The sequence below is a fragment of the Ichthyophthirius multifiliis genome (genome assembly GCF_000220395.1).
Source record: "Ichthyophthirius multifiliis unplaced genomic scaffold scaff_1120509250885, whole genome shotgun sequence".
NCBI lineage: Eukaryota > Ciliophora > Oligohymenophorea > Hymenostomatida > Ichthyophthirius > Ichthyophthirius multifiliis.
Window position 1 is genome coordinate 101,268 of NW_004086406.1, and position 15,733 is coordinate 117,000.

Genomic DNA, 15,733 nt, shown 5'->3' on the forward strand with positions numbered 1-15,733 from the left:
AGTCTTAAGAATAAAATATTTAAAATATAGTACTAGAAGCCACAATACACATAGTAAGTTATAAAAATGTAGCTATTTTAAGTATGAACAAAACTTTATTAATTTATTCAATAAAAAACATTAAAAAACCTATATTTGTTCGAAAATTATAAGAATTAGCTCAATAAGTATAACAATGTTTGATTTTGAAAAAAATTCCATTATTATACACTATTTCAAAAGAATTAGGCTTTAAAATTTTCGATTTAAGATTTTTATAAAATGAAAATATTTATAGCATAGTTAATTTCTAAAATCTGACTGAGCAAGAATTATTAATTAAAGATGCAAATAAAAACTATTATTATTTTTATAATTTCTTACATATAAATTAAAGTGAAGATACTATTTTTATTTGTATAAGAACAAATGGAGTTTTTAGTTTTGATATTAGCAGTGAATAAACGGCTAAAAAACCTTCAAGAATTCAACATATATAATCTTTAGGGCTTTCCAATTATTTAATTAGTATTTATAATGATTAATATCTTGTACATTCAGACGGAAGCAATTTAAAAATTTATTAAAGAGTAAATAAAAATTTAAATGATAATTTTATAAATTTATAAAATTTAAATTAATGTAAACTATCTGAAACTATTACTGATTTATGGCCTTGGAGTATCTAAATAAATGAAGATGGAAAATATGTTGCAGTTTCAAGCGGCAATTAAGGGCTATTAATTTATAATATGGAAGATCCATTAAATCCTTAATTGATTTATTAACATTTAAGTCATCAATAATAGTCTCATGATGGCATTCTTTATTTAAAAAAACGAAAAATTATAGTTTTAGGTTAATCGAATTTCGGAATGAGTTTTTACGATGTAAATAATTTCGAAAATCCTCGTTTAATAGGAGAATTTAATCTTAACAATGCATAAAACGATTGTGATGATATTACTAGTGATTCTTCAGAAAACTTTTTGGGTTGTGCAAATGGCTTTTATGGATTTTATATAATCGATATAAGTAATCTTAATGATATAAAGATTTATGCATAATATGATGAGATTTTTTAATAAAATGGAGTTGAAAGTATAATTTTTGATGATGAATTGTCCTTTGGATTTTATGCAGTTAGAGAAACCGGAGTCGGCTATTTTGAAATAGAGAAACAAAGTAAAAAAATAATTGTTAAATAATTTATTAATTTGATTGGTAGTGAATATTTGAGATTCGATAAAAGGTTTTTAAATGATTAAAAAAGTAAATCTTATAATTTCGTTTATATAGCAGATGGATGTGATGGAATTACTATTATTGATTTTTCAGATAGGGAAAATCAAAATATTAGAAATATTTATAGAATAAATGTGGATGGATGGGCTATCAAATTCTATCAATACAATTTAAATTATAATTATCTAATTGTTAGTTAGATGGAAACAGGTTAAATCTCATTAGTTAATATATAGGATTTTAATAAAGAGTAATCTTTGTAGTTTGGAGATTAGAATTCTTTTGCAGTAGTTGCACATCCAGATAATTTATATATTGCTTTTATTTAACCTGCAGGATTTAGAGTTTGTTTAAGCAAATAAATTATTAAAATCCATGTTTAGGTTTATAGGAATAATTCAAATGTTGATAAAATATTTTAAACTAATTTAATAAATCCTTAAAATTAAATAGATATTTATATTGGAGAAAAAGTTAGTTTGCTATTTATACCTTTATATAGTCTAAATGATGTTAAGTTTGCTGAAGTTTATTATTATGATAATTACTAAAGACAAAAATTGCCAAATTGGGGAGAATTCATATAATCATAATCAAAATTAAACTTAAAAATTGATAAGTCAATTCTCAATTAAAACAAAGTTAATATTTTATTTATTTAGGTTTTAGTTGAGATTTAAGCTAGAGACTTTTTAAATAATAAGTTAAATTTAAATGAAAAATAAACTTAATAAATTTACAATTAATTAGTAATTTTTTATTAAAATTTTTTATAAAAAATTAATTTTTTACCCTTTTTTGTTTTTTAAGAAAAAAACAGGTTTAATTAATGAATAAGGATTTTCGTCAAAATTTTTTAATTCAGTATATTAATTTAAACTTGATTGGATGAAATAAGAAGATATCGCAATATACGGATAAAATTCTCAGAAAATATTAGATTTTATATAATAAATTATTGTATAAAGGAATTACTTTCATGCAATAAGTTTTAGAGCTATAAAGTCTTTAAAATATGAAGATAATTAGATACATACTTTTTAAGATTAAATAAAATTATTATTATAAATATTTTGTATAGAAGATGAAAATGTAAAATTTATTTTAAAATATTATAAGGGGGCATAAGTAGTATTTAATGATGAATAAATAGCATTATTTTTCAATGGAAATTTATATTCAATTAATTAAATATTGATATAATAAGAAATTGTTGTATCATAAATAAACCCTAATTGTGAAATTCAAATGGATATCTAAGATGATATAAATAATAATTTACTAATAATAGAAAAGATGGATAAAATTAGCTATATTAAAGAAAAAAAAAAAATTTAAATAATTTAGAGCATTTAAAATTAATATGACAGTAAGTATCCTTAAGGATTAACAGTAGAAGAAAAATTTTCTATATAAATAAATTAAAGTACTTTTGAATATTAAAGTGATTTAAAGCTTAGTTTCCGTGTTTTTTTAAATTAATTCGTTAACAATGAAGAAATATAGACTGAAGTTGATTAAATAACTTGGATAAACTTTATACAATAAGATTTGGAAATATCTGGAATTCAAAAAATGGAGGCGTACTAGAAGACTTTTTTTTTTTTAATAAAAATAAGCGATGGATATGAAGAAGTAGAGTAATTTTTATAAATAAAGTTTAGTTAGCTTCCAAAAATATATATTATAAAAGTTACTGTAGGCGTTTGTATACCCTTTTTGTTTTTGATAGTTTTATTCTTTTTTAGGAGATAGATTTATGTGAAGCTTTTTCCTCATTATTTTACTTATTAATAAGAGTATTTAATCCTTAATTAAAATTATTTTAAAAGAATTAACTTTTTTCCAAATATTTATGATAGCGCTTTAAAAATATTCAAAGATATAATAAAACAAAAAGAAAATAATAACGAATAAAATGATGATATTATAAAGGAAAGTCCTCTTTATTAATATTATTCAGCTGACGATGTATAAAAAATTGACATTGATGCTTTAATGTAAGATTGCTTTCTTGTATTTTTAAATAATCCATAAAATTATCCTTTTATAAGTGAATAAGATTTTATAAATAGCCATTCCAGGTTAAAGTTTGCTTTATATAGTTTTTTAGTAAAATATTTACTGAAATAAAATAAATAATTATTTTTAATATATAATGCATTATAAAAATATACAAATTAATAAAATAAATTCTAATATATTGATTGGTATAAAGTAAAAAAAAATTCTTAATATTTTTCTATATTTTTTATATACATTTTTTTTTTTCTATAATTAAAAATAAATAAGAATTATATTGAGCATGAATAAAGTTATATTTAGACTTTTCTTAAATGTAAAAATAATGCTTATGCAATAAATATTTCCAGAACTTAATCATATAATACAGAAATTAAAAACTTATTTGGTGAAATCAATATAAAAGAAGAAAAATTAAAAATATCTTTAAAATCAGTATTTGAAATGAATCCTTAACTACAAAATACAAACAATGAATATGATTATAATTTAATAATAGAAGCATTAAAAGCTGATTTCTATGGATTTGATATAGATAAAAGGCCAACAAGATTTAAAAAATCACTTGGAGAAATAATTCATTCCGCTGAAAAAGATATTAATAATGTTTGTTGTTATAAATAAGTTAAAAAATAAAATTTATTTTTATTAAATTGGTTAAGAAATAAATTAAATTTAAAATATTCATATATTTTAGTATAAGAAAATGCTTTTAATTTCCCTGAATGGCTTTAATATGACCTTTATGAAAATAGTATTATTTTTTATGGAACGCCTTCAAAATAATAACATTTAGGATAATATTAAATATAAATAATAGACAACGATAAATATGTAGTTTATTAATATAATCTTATTGTTTAATATAAAATTTTATATAATTCTTAATCAAATCAAAATGATTCTTAATAATAACAGAATTTAGATTAAACAATTAATTAAATTGGCGATAATTTAAGTTAATAAAAAAAAAAAAAAAAAAAAATTAAAATTAATAATGATAATGATAAATAAAATAATATGAATAAATAAAATAATAATAATATTAATCATAATAATAATCATAATAATCATAATAATAATCAAAATAATAATAATAATAATAATCATAACAATAATAATAATATTAATTTAATTATTAATTCTTCTTAATATATTGATATTATTTTAGAAGAAGAATAAGTATTTTAAAATTCAGAAATTTAAAATTAATCACCAATTACTAAAGAAAATTATAAAGTTTATTAAGTATTTCTTTATATTATTATTAAATTTTTTATTTATTTTATAAATAATTTATAAAGTAAAAGCCTAATATTGAAAGGCATGAAATTGATAGAAACTCTTTACATATAGTGGATAAGGTAATACACTATTATTTTATTTAATTATTTTATAAATTTAGAATCTAATCTCATAAAATATTTTTTAATGAAAACTTTTTTATATTAAATAAAATAAATATAATATAACAATATAATTATATTATTAATTATTAATAAATTATACATATATAATAAAAAACAAATATGTTGCCAAAAATAAAATAAGAAAATAAAAAATAAAAAAATAAAAAAATTTTGAAAAATTTTTCAAATCCTGGTATATTTTTTGATATTTAAGAAGGTTAAAAATATAAAATACAGGCTTCATAATAAAAGCTAACTAATAATAAAAATAGTAAAAGTCATTAATATACTCTTAGTTAGAAATTTTACAATCCATATTAATATATGCATTATACATAAAAACTATAAGTTTCAAGAAAAAATTATTTAGATTCTTTATAATAATTAGGTTATGAAAATATGCAAAATTTATATTAAAAAAAATATTAATAAATACAAAATGATACTTAAAATATTATACAATGCAGTTATAGTGTTAAATAATTAGGTGTTGTAGATGGAAATATGGGAATAGTTTCAAAAAGAGTTAAATTAATGAAAAATAATGAAATAAATAAAAATAAAAATAAAAACTTTTAACATTATTAAAATACTAATTCTATTTTAACTACAAGTAATAATACAAATGATAATTACAACAGTTATTTTTCCGTGCCTTATAAAATTCCTAAATAATTAACAACTATTCATATTTAAAAAGAAAGTAAAACTCAAAATTTGTATAAAACAAATAATAATATTAATAATATATCCATTTCAGAAAAAATAGCTTTAAATAAATAATAAATGGTTAATTAATTCAAAATTAATTAAATTTTAAATAAACATATACATAAATATGAAAGTCATATAGAAAATGAAAGCGAATTCAAAAATCATAATAAAAAATACACTAATGAAAGCATATTGGGAGAAAGTTATAGTAGACTAATTAATAATATGGATAAAATATAAAAAAGACATAATTCTTCAGGACTATCTTTAAATAACAGCATTATCAAACATGATTTTCATTCTTAATTGTAAGTAAGATATGAAAATATATTAAAAAACATTGATAATAAATAAAAATAATAGCAATTTTGATTTTTTATATAAGAAGAATAAAAATACTAAAAAATATTAAATACATATAAATGCTATTAATTATATTTATTGTTTATTTTTTTTTAATTATAAGTCAATTACATATATATTTTTTCTTTCTTTATTTTTTTGCCAAAAAACATAAATATCAGAAAAAAAAAAGTTGAGTAAAAGTGAAAATGGTGTTTTTTTTTAATTGATTATTTTTTTTTTTAAAAAAAAAATCTATATAAATTAATATTTATTTGTTATTTATTTCACATAAAATAAAACTTATATATAATTCTTTTTTATTTTATATATTAAAAATATAAAATTTTTTTTATATTAAAAATAAAATAAAAGAAAATATTATTTTTATTACCTTTGCATTGAAAATTTATCCGGAAAATATAAATGAAATATAATTTTAATATTTTCTATTGAAAATAATTATATTATTTATAGATTATTAATATTGATCTTTTAAAATAAAGAATAAATAAAAGGAATTATTCAACAAAATTTTAAAAATAAATAATATTTGTCTAAATAATTTTATTAGAAATTGCTTATTCTCATGTTATATTTTGAAAATTTTTTAATAATATTTAACTTCTTAATAATTTTTTATGTTAGAATTTAAAATGTAATCTTATTAATTTGTATATTTAAATAAAAATGAAAAATTAAATTTTACAAGTAAAAATTGATTAATATTTACAAAAATAAAAAAGGTTTAAAAAATATAATCCAAATTTTAAGATTTACTTTTTAGATACAAAAATTTTATATTTTATAATTTTTATTTTATAATTCTTATTTAATATTTTATATTTTATATTTTATATTTTTTTTTTTTTTTTTATTTTTTTTATATTTTTATATTATATTTTATATATATTTATATATATATATTTATATATATATCTTCATATTTATTTTTATATATATTTTATTTATTAAATTAATTAAAAAATATTTATTTTAAGGTTATTTTAAACAAATTAAAATTTTTAATTACAATATATTTATAAAATAATATAATATTCAATTAATATTTTTTTATAATTAACTATTTTCATTTAAATTTTGATTAATTTATTAATTATTTTTATTTAAATTTTATTATGCGATTTGCTCTTAAAATAATTCATTATCTAATTATTAAAATTCTTCATCTAGCTCATATTCATCAACTCCAATATCATAATTTCTATTAAGCATTTCATTCATGTAATCAGTTTCATACTACATATCTTCCATATCATCTCTAATATCTTCTAATTCATCTAAATTTACTTAATCAAATAATAATTTTTGTTATTAAGTTGCTTATTTCATAGCTACTCCCTTTAAAATAAACAAACAAAATAATATTATCACTTTATATTATAAATAAATATTACCATATCTAAAGTATTTTATATATTTTCTTTTGTAAAAGCGACTTAGTCTAAAGTAAACTGTTAACTTAAATAATTCTAAATTTATTAATCATAAAGCTTTTTTTTCTTCATCAAATTCATACATCTCTACATGTACATTTTATTTGATGCTCCTTTTGAAGATTTAGCCTTTTTATAAAGTTCTGCAATTTCTTTTTCTAAATCTTTTATTGTTTAATCTAATTCTTTTATTTTATTTTCCATCTTTTTTATTAAATATATTTTTTTTTTTTCATTTTTTATTTACTTTTTTAGATTGTTCACTTAAATCAATAATTTTTTCTTCTTTAACCGGTTCTTATTCAGGAGGAGGTGCTTGAACTTCGGGTTTAGGCTCTTCTTTTTTCGTTCCAAATAGTCTATTCATTTTTTTATTATTATTATTGTATTATTATTATTATTTTTATTATTATTATTATTGTTATTATTTATTTCTAATAATTGATTAATTTTATTATATTAAAATATTGATTTTTTCTTATAATAATATAGAAAAATTTTTCTATTATAATTAATATTAAAAGTGATTAATATGATTTTTTTTATTATAAATTTTAATTATGAAAAATAATTAATTAGATGTTCTGAAAATAAAGAATGAACTTTTATTGATTTACATTAATAAAAAAATTAAAAAATAATACTAACCCTTGATTTAGTTTTAATTGTTTTATATTTTTAATTTTAAAGAATTTAATTTTTAATTGAGATAATTGTATATATTAACTATATAATAATAAAAATACAAGTAATATTTCACTATTAATTATAATATTTTTAAATAAAAAATAATATATTTATGCATTATAATTGGGTCATAAATATAATATATTAATTATTAATTAATAAATAAAAAAATAATTAATGCAAATATGTTTATTTCATTAATCAATATATAAATAGTTATTTAGTTTATAAAAACATTATATATAATTATTTTATAATTAATTATATATTTAAAAATAATATATTAAAAACAAATTAGCATATAATAATATTTATACAATTTAAGATATACAAATAAAAATATATTAATAAAAAAGATATTATGATTTAAAAAAGCATTTTTATGAATTTAATCTCTTTTAAAAATATATTAGTCATCCTTGTAAAAATAGGAATTTTATATTGGATCCAAGACACAAACTTCGATACTATAATAGTAGAAATTCCTTTTTTCTAAACTAAATTTACAGATTATGAAAGGGTAAATGAGGCTCATTTTTTTATTGATAAGAATTAGGATCCCTATTAAATAGATTTTATTTTTTAAGTAATAAAATAAAATAATTTAAGATTAAAATAAAAAAAAAGAAACCTCTTTTAGTTTATTTATTTTACTATTTGCGAAACATAAAAGGAGCTATAACAGCTTTATTTTTATTTTGTGATTTAATAATAGGAGAAGTTATTTCAAGTTATCATTTTTAACATAGTCATGTAAATTTTTTATAAATAAGCAATATTAATTTCTAATTCTAAATAAAAATGTTTAGGAAAAAAATTAGGAATAAATCAAATTTCAATAGCTCATATTTAAAACTATTTATATGATTAATCCTTTGTCTGTAAATAAATTATTATTATTTTATACACATATATTAATATTTATTAGTTTTTTGCAGTTTATACAAGATGGACGAGTATTTTTGAATTTTGTTCAGGATTAACCTCATTATATTTTTTTGCTTAAAGAAAGTATATTATTGGAATATTTTTATATGGATTAGCATTATATTTAAATCCAATAATGCTTATGCTTTCCATTCCTATTCTTTGCATATCTCCACTTTAAAATATAAATATAAAATAACCAATTTAATATATTCTTTTAAGTTTTCTTGTTTTCTTCGTTTTGGTTTTTTAATCTTTTTATTTAACTAAATCATTTGTAAAAAAAACAAAACAAAAAAAACAAAAAATTTAAAAAATATTTAATAGAATTTTCTATTCAAAGCACATATTGGTTAATATTCAAGTAAATTGTTTTAACCTACAATAGGCTTAATATGGGCTTTATTTTCGGGTGTAACATTTTTATATTATTTAAAATACTATTTTTTAATTTAAATAAAAAGATGTTCAATAATTACTAACTATTCTACCACACAACGTTTTTCATGCTTCCTTTATCTTATATAATCCCTTTATACCAAATATTTAAAAAAGCTATAATAGAAAACAAATTTAATGATAATCTATATGGATTTATTAGTAGCATAAGCTTATATGTAAAGAACATATATAATTTAAACCATAGAAATTATTATTTTTATATATTATAATAGATAGGATATTTCCATTTTCAATATGTTACTATATATGAACTTTTCTATATAGCAATATTACTTTTTACTGCTTTTGATTATGTTTAAAGAACTCCATATTACATAGTTCATGTAATTATTTATTAATATTATAAATTATATAAATATATTATTAAATTAAGATTATTGGAAGTAGCTTTTTGTTAGTATTAACATTAATGCTAACTAAGCTTTGGTTTTACTCTACTACAGGAAATCCTAACTTCACATTCTTTTAATCAATAGTAACTTATGTTTTTATGACTATATAAATAGCTGGAAGTTTGAAATAATTACTTTTTGCTAAAAAAAATGAAAAAAATCTTATTAAATTGGAATAATAAAAACAAAAAGAAACTTAAAAAAAAACAAATGAATGAATATAGAAAAAAGAAAAAAATATATTATGTTTAATTTTTTTTTTTAAATAAAAAAAAATTTTTTTCTTAAAAAAAGTAAAATTAATTTGTAATTCTTAAATAAAAATAAATATTTTTAAAATTAAAAAAAATATATTTGTTAATTCAATTTTTTTTTTTTTATTATCCTTATAATTGTCTGTATTGTTAATTAAAGTATTTATAAATTAAACCAGGTGTAATATTTCGCATTAAAATAAGTACTTCATGTTTCCAATCATTAGAAACAATTCTTTCTTTTTCTTCTCTATAAATACTTAAAAGACATTTTTAAATTAAACCATTGTAGCTTTCATTATTTTAATTATTATTTTCTTAAGAATTCAGTTCTAATTATCCATTAATTATCTGTGTTACTTTAATATTATTATCTTTAACTTCTGCTCTCAAGCTATCGAAAAATCCAGTTAAACCATGCTTAGATCCTACAAAACTTGAAAAATTTCCAGGAGAAACTTACCCAAAGACATTATTTATTATAACAAATTAACCTGATTTATTTTTTATAAAATGAGGTAAAACAGATTTGGTATGAGCAACAGGAGTATGATAATTCCAATTCGTTATTTCTTCATGGTTTTATAAAGTCATGCTTTAGAAGCTTTAATTAATTTGCTTTTCGGAATTTTAGATTACAATGTCTATTTTCTTATTTTTCTTTTCTAATTCTTGAATAAAGTTTTTTGTTTATTCAATTATTTTTTTTGGTTCGGACAAATTTAAAGGTAATATTGTTATTTTATCAGAATTTTCACTTAAAACTTTATATTTATTTAACTATTTTTTATAATTTATTTATGACTTTTATTTTAAATATTTTTACTTCTTCTAAGTTTTGTGACGATAATATTAAATTTGCATTTGTTTTTTAAAACTCTTTAAAAAGTTAAATTCCTAAATTCGAAGATATATCCATTATCCATATAGTCTTTTTAAATTGTTTATTTTTTATATTTAAAAAAATAAAATAAAAAAAATACTTTATTTAAAAAGTTTATCTTAGTAAAAGATTTTGTAAACCAATTATAAATATAACGAAAAAGTAAAACTATAACCACTATAATTAATAATCCCATTTTTTTCAAATTATTAATATAATTTAATTTAATATAATATAATATATATTAAATTATTAAAATAAATCTTTTTTTTTTACTATAAAGAAATTATTAAATAGTTTTTAATAAAATATCTTTTATATAAAAATAATAATAATAAACATAATAAAATAAATATAAATATTTATTAATTTTTTATTATAATAAAGTATATATTTATTATTTAAAATAAATAAAGGTAAACAAATTATTTGTAATAATAAATTAAATTCAATTGAAAAATATAATAAATTAACATATTTTAATTTTATTAAATAATTAATATGCTTAATATTTGTACAAATATTAATAATAGCTAATTCCATAAATAAAACCAAGAATAGTATGAACTACAGTTTCCAAATAAAAAAATTATATGTAATACCATAATTAATACATATAAAACATAATAGTTGACTTATGCTCGAGATTTTGGACTTCTATTAGATGAATAAACAAAAAATTCTTTCCATTTTTAATTTTTTATTATTTAAGCTTTTATTCTTTTTATCAAAAGAGAAAATCATATTTTTAAATATTAATTTAATAAATTATTTTATACTTTCACTTTTTTTAATTTATCCTTTTTTTTAAAAAAAATTATTAATTCTAACTTGAGCAATGTCTTAAGTACATACAATCATTTAATCAGTTAAATAAGTAAAAGGACCAAAAATTTTAAATATTCAGCTGTTATTTACCCATAATGTGTCAATATTAAAAAATAAATTCTAATCATTTTTTTATATTATCATGAACTATTAATGAAAAACAGCACAATTTTCACTCTACTTCGTGTTGCATTTTAATTTCGCAAAATTAATTTCTTATTATTTTTCATAATAATAATTTTCTTTTTTTTATTATCGATAAAATCTATAAAACCTAGATTAATATTCTTTAAGAAAAATAAGATAATGGTGCATATTTATTATTAATAATTTCTTCTAATTATTAAATATTATTTTTGAAATATAACCCTTTTTCTATTATTATATTTTTGCAAACCGCTACAAAAGCATTATATGTTTAATATCTTAAGGAAAAAAATAAAAATTAATAATTATATTTAATAAAAATATACATAATGTTAAAGATAGATTTTATAATTTGATTTTTTTTTTGAATTATGATCTATGAATTAGTTAGTTTAATTTTCTAAAGAATCGCCAATTAAAATTAAAAGTGAATAAAATAAATAAACCTATTAAATTTTGTTTATGTTTTTAATAGGATTTTTAAATATTTGATTTATTTTTTATATAATATTTAGATGAATTTGATAATATATATAGTTTATAAGTGTATTATGCAAAGTCTTTTAATTTTTTTAATGGTTTATATGAAAAATAGTTTTTTGTTTTTTTATTTAGTATTATTTATTTTTTAAATTGCTTTATATTATAAATCATATATAAGAAGTCATTTTTTAAATAATAAATTTTTATGTTTCTCTAACTAGTTAGAATTAAGTTAGAGAAAAATAAATAAATATTAAAATTTCATATAAAATTTTAAAATTAATAATTAAATTTTATAATTTAATGTAAAATTTTTTAATAAAATAATTAGTTATTTAATTCTTAAAATTTTTAATTAATCTATTCCATAAATTTAAATTATTATTATTATTTTATATTTTTTATTAATAAAATTTAATTTTTATTATTATCTTAAAGAAAAGAATATACTCAAAATACTTTTCAATAAGTGGTGGCGTATTATTCTTATTTAATTTAAAAATATTTATATGCAGATATCGTAAAAATATATACTGCGCCAAAATTAAAATTATATATAATAAAAATATTTTTTAAAACTAATATTTATTTTAAAGACGTAGTTTTACAAAAAATATATATTTTTATTTAAATTGTATAAAAAAATAAAAATTAATTAAAAAAATGATAAAAAGCAAATATTTAATAATATTATTATAAATAATTTCAATATTTTTATTACTATTATCATTTTGTTTTTGCCATTATGCCTAAACAAAATACTCTTACAGGATAACATAAAAAGTAATTTTTACAAATAAAATAAATTAAAATGTTTAAAAAGTCTCCTAAATTATAAAATCCGCCAAAGAAATTATATTAAAAGTTAATATTTTTATTATTTGATGGAATGCCTTATGAATATATAAATACAAACTTAACGATATCATAAACATAGCTAGATTGTAGATATCACTTAAAATAATTTAATTTATTTACCTAATTAACAACATAATAGCCATAAAATTCTTTGCTTTTAAGAATGAATGTTGATACAGCACCTTTAACTAGTTCTAGAGTAATATCATATATGTTAGGTATTGGATTACCTCATTTATAATGGGGAATATTGTAAAATAATTAATCTGAAGTAAGATAAGAAGATAATCTATTATATTAAATAAAAAATTCATAAAATATTAAAGAAAATTATTCATTCTTAAACTAATGGTGGTATGTTCCTTTTCCAAAAGTATTTTAAAATGATTAATATATTAATAAAGATCACGAAGGTTAAGCTAATGACTAAGAAAACGAAGAAGCATTATTAAAAATAAAAAAACTTATTGTAGATGATAAATTTGATATGATTTTCTGTATTTTTAAATTTTTATATATTATTTATTTAATTTAAAATTAAAAAAGTTCATTTAGAAAATGTTGATGTAGAAGGACATACTCTTGGAATACATTAATAAAATTATGCAAAATAAATATAATTTGTGAATAATAAAACATAAGAAATAATAAATAAAATGTCAAATGATACTTTATTTATAGCTTTAAGTGATCATGGTGTAGCTCACAACTAAGATGGAGGTCACTATAAATGCAAATAAGGCGATTTTGTATGTTCTTCATTTTTTTTTGCTTACACAAAGAATGGTTTTGTATAAAGAAATCAATTTTTAGATGAAATTAATAATGGAGAAAAACTTAAGGAAATCGATTATACATAAATAGGAAGTACAATAAGTACTTTATTTGGGCTTTAAATTCCTTTTTTGAATTCAGGATGGCCTTTATTAGAAATTTATCCAAAATAAATGAATTTAGATGGATTTAAAGTAAGAATTTTAGAAGATAATTGGAGAGTTTTACAATAATAAATTGTTTTAATAAAAACTTTGTAAAATGCTTAAGGTAAAATAGATAATTATGAGTTAATAATGCACAAACATTAATAACTAAAAAAAAATGTTGGGAATTTAAAAAATATAATAGAATTATAAAAAGAAATAAATTAAAGTATAAATCAATTTATTTAACCGTTTAATATAAAAATGCTAAACCTCGCTTTAATTTTATCTGTTTTAAGCCTTTTTATTAATATTTTAATTATTTTTAATAAAGATCTTTTACTTTTATAAAATTAAAAGTTTATTTAAATTATTTTTGATTTGAGCTTTTTTATAATTTCTATTGGATTCTTATTTTATTTTCTTTATAATAAATGGAGTTTAGATAATAAAGAATATAAAAATGAATTTTTATATTTTATAATTATAATTTTTGGAATTTTAACTTTAAAAATTATTTTTAATCTTTTAATTAATGAAAAAAACAGAGTTTTTGTAATAAACTAAATAAAATAAAATCTTTTTATGATTTTCTCATTTTTGTTTTTTATTTCTAAACTCATAATTTTTAATTATTTTGCTATTATTTAACTTAATGCTTTATTTTTAATTTTTTTAGTATATTTTATAATTCTATTAATTTTTAATAAATAGCTTTAATTGATTTTAAAAATTAAAAATAGATTTTGGTTCTATTATATGATTTTAATCTAAGTATATGCTTAATTTTTAATTTAAAATTATATTTGTAATGTGTTTCTTGCTATAATTTAAGTATTATTAATAATAAAAAAAATTTTAAAAAAAAATTATAGCTCTAACGTAATATTAATATTAATTTTATTTTTATACTTGAATTTGTATTTAATTTACTCTTTAGATTTCGATGAAACAAATTTATTTCTTGATTATTTTTTAACGGTTTCTCTATTAATTTTTATATTCTCTTTTTTTCATATTAAAAATAATACATTTATTTTTATTTGCCTTTATTTTTTAGGGTAATATTATATGAATAAATAAAATATTATTTTTAATGAAATTCTATCTAATTTTGATATTATTAAATGTTTAATTTGGCAATTTTATTTATTTAATGTTAATATTGTAATTCCTTTAATGTTTAATATAAAAAAAGAATAATAGATATAATTGTAAGAGTGTTAAGCTAATATTTCTTAATAAAATAATTAATCTTATTTTTACAATTAATATTTAAAGATTTTTTTTAAATATTCTTTAGGAATTATTATTGATTTTATATTGTATTAAATTTATTACTTAGATGGTACTATAAATGAATCTTATAATGTATAAATGAATAACATTATATGTAATTATGCTAATAGTATTTTTTAAACTAATATGTTTGTTATTATTTCAAACTTATTAATAATTAATGTTATTAATTTTTTAAATAAAAAATATATCTCTTATAATAATTATTAATAACTAGATGAAGAAAAATAAGTAAAATGAAATGAAATAATAATTTCTAATAATAGAAAATATATTTAATTTTTTATTTATTATTTAAAATATTTAATTAAACTTTGTATTTAAACATATAGATAATAATTTTAAAAATATTTATTATAAGAAATATTTATATATAATAAAAATAGAAATTATTATTAAAAATATAAAAAAGTAAATATATATAA

At 16.4% G+C, this 15,733-nt stretch overlaps 5 protein-coding genes across 5 annotated transcripts, besides 20 other annotated features; 3 read left to right on the plus strand and 2 right to left on the minus strand. All coding sequences in view use genetic code 6, as the record gives it.

The window, feature by feature from the left end:
- Window positions 1-854: 854 nt before the first annotated feature.
- IMG5_107430 (major facilitator superfamily protein, putative) lies at window positions 855-4,681 on the plus strand (the record flags this gene model as incomplete). Its single annotated transcript, XM_004034962.1, has 4 exons — window positions 855-1,164; window positions 1,678-1,865; window positions 4,551-4,610; window positions 4,652-4,681. 4 exons carry the CDS (start codon window positions 855-857, stop codon window positions 4,679-4,681), a joined length of 588 nt encoding a protein of 195 aa, XP_004035010.1.
- Window positions 4,228-4,292: a microsatellite.
- Window positions 4,239-4,372: a microsatellite.
- Window positions 4,239-4,377: a microsatellite.
- Window positions 4,682-4,783: 102 nt separating the features above from the next.
- Window positions 4,784-4,821: a microsatellite.
- Window positions 4,790-4,823: a microsatellite.
- Window positions 4,790-4,825: a microsatellite.
- A 1,681-nt stretch (window positions 4,826-6,506) lies between these two features.
- Window positions 6,507-6,620: a microsatellite.
- Window positions 6,510-6,683: a microsatellite.
- Window positions 6,557-6,609: a microsatellite.
- Window positions 6,564-6,630: a microsatellite.
- Window positions 6,604-6,650: a microsatellite.
- An 86-nt stretch (window positions 6,684-6,769) lies between the features above and the next one.
- Window positions 6,770-6,852: a microsatellite.
- On the minus strand, window positions 6,771-7,467 carry IMG5_107450 (hypothetical protein; the record flags this gene model as incomplete). The annotated part of the gene is made up of 2 exons (XM_004034963.1): window positions 6,771-7,073; window positions 7,130-7,467. Coding segments are annotated over 2 exons (639 nt in total), but the record flags the coding sequence as incomplete, so codon positions are not given.
- Window positions 7,468-7,539: 72 nt separating this feature from the next.
- Window positions 7,540-7,597: a microsatellite.
- A 664-nt stretch (window positions 7,598-8,261) lies between these two features.
- IMG5_107460 (hypothetical protein) lies at window positions 8,262-9,827 on the plus strand. Its single transcript, XM_004034964.1, has 4 exons — window positions 8,262-8,608; window positions 8,665-9,196; window positions 9,247-9,399; window positions 9,457-9,827. Exons 2-4 carry the CDS (start codon window positions 8,919-8,921, stop codon window positions 9,788-9,790), a joined length of 765 nt encoding a protein of 254 aa, XP_004035012.1. The 5' UTR covers window positions 8,262-8,608; window positions 8,665-8,918; the 3' UTR covers window positions 9,791-9,827.
- Window positions 9,062-9,088: a microsatellite.
- Window positions 9,828-10,016: 189 nt separating the features above from the next.
- Window positions 10,017-11,378, minus strand: IMG5_107470 (hypothetical protein; the record flags this gene model as incomplete). The annotated part of the gene is made up of 2 exons (XM_004034965.1): window positions 10,017-10,821; window positions 10,874-11,378. The coding sequence occupies 2 exons, from the start codon at window positions 11,376-11,378 to the stop codon at window positions 10,481-10,483; spliced, it is 846 nt and encodes a 281-aa protein (XP_004035013.1). The 3' UTR covers window positions 10,017-10,480.
- Window positions 10,659-10,712: a microsatellite.
- Window positions 10,983-11,012: a microsatellite.
- A 1,101-nt stretch (window positions 11,379-12,479) lies between the features above and the next one.
- Window positions 12,480-12,546: a microsatellite.
- A 52-nt stretch (window positions 12,547-12,598) lies between these two features.
- Window positions 12,599-12,662: a microsatellite.
- Window positions 12,663-13,042: 380 nt separating this feature from the next.
- IMG5_107480 (phosphoethanolamine n-, putative) lies at window positions 13,043-15,548 on the plus strand (the record flags this gene model as incomplete). Its single annotated transcript, XM_004034966.1, has 2 exons — window positions 13,043-13,586; window positions 13,636-15,548. The coding sequence occupies 2 exons, from the start codon at window positions 13,043-13,045 to the stop codon at window positions 15,546-15,548; spliced, it is 2,457 nt and encodes an 818-aa protein (XP_004035014.1).
- A 105-nt stretch (window positions 15,549-15,653) lies between these two features.
- Window positions 15,654-15,685: a microsatellite.
- Window positions 15,685-15,733: part of a microsatellite that runs on past the window's edge.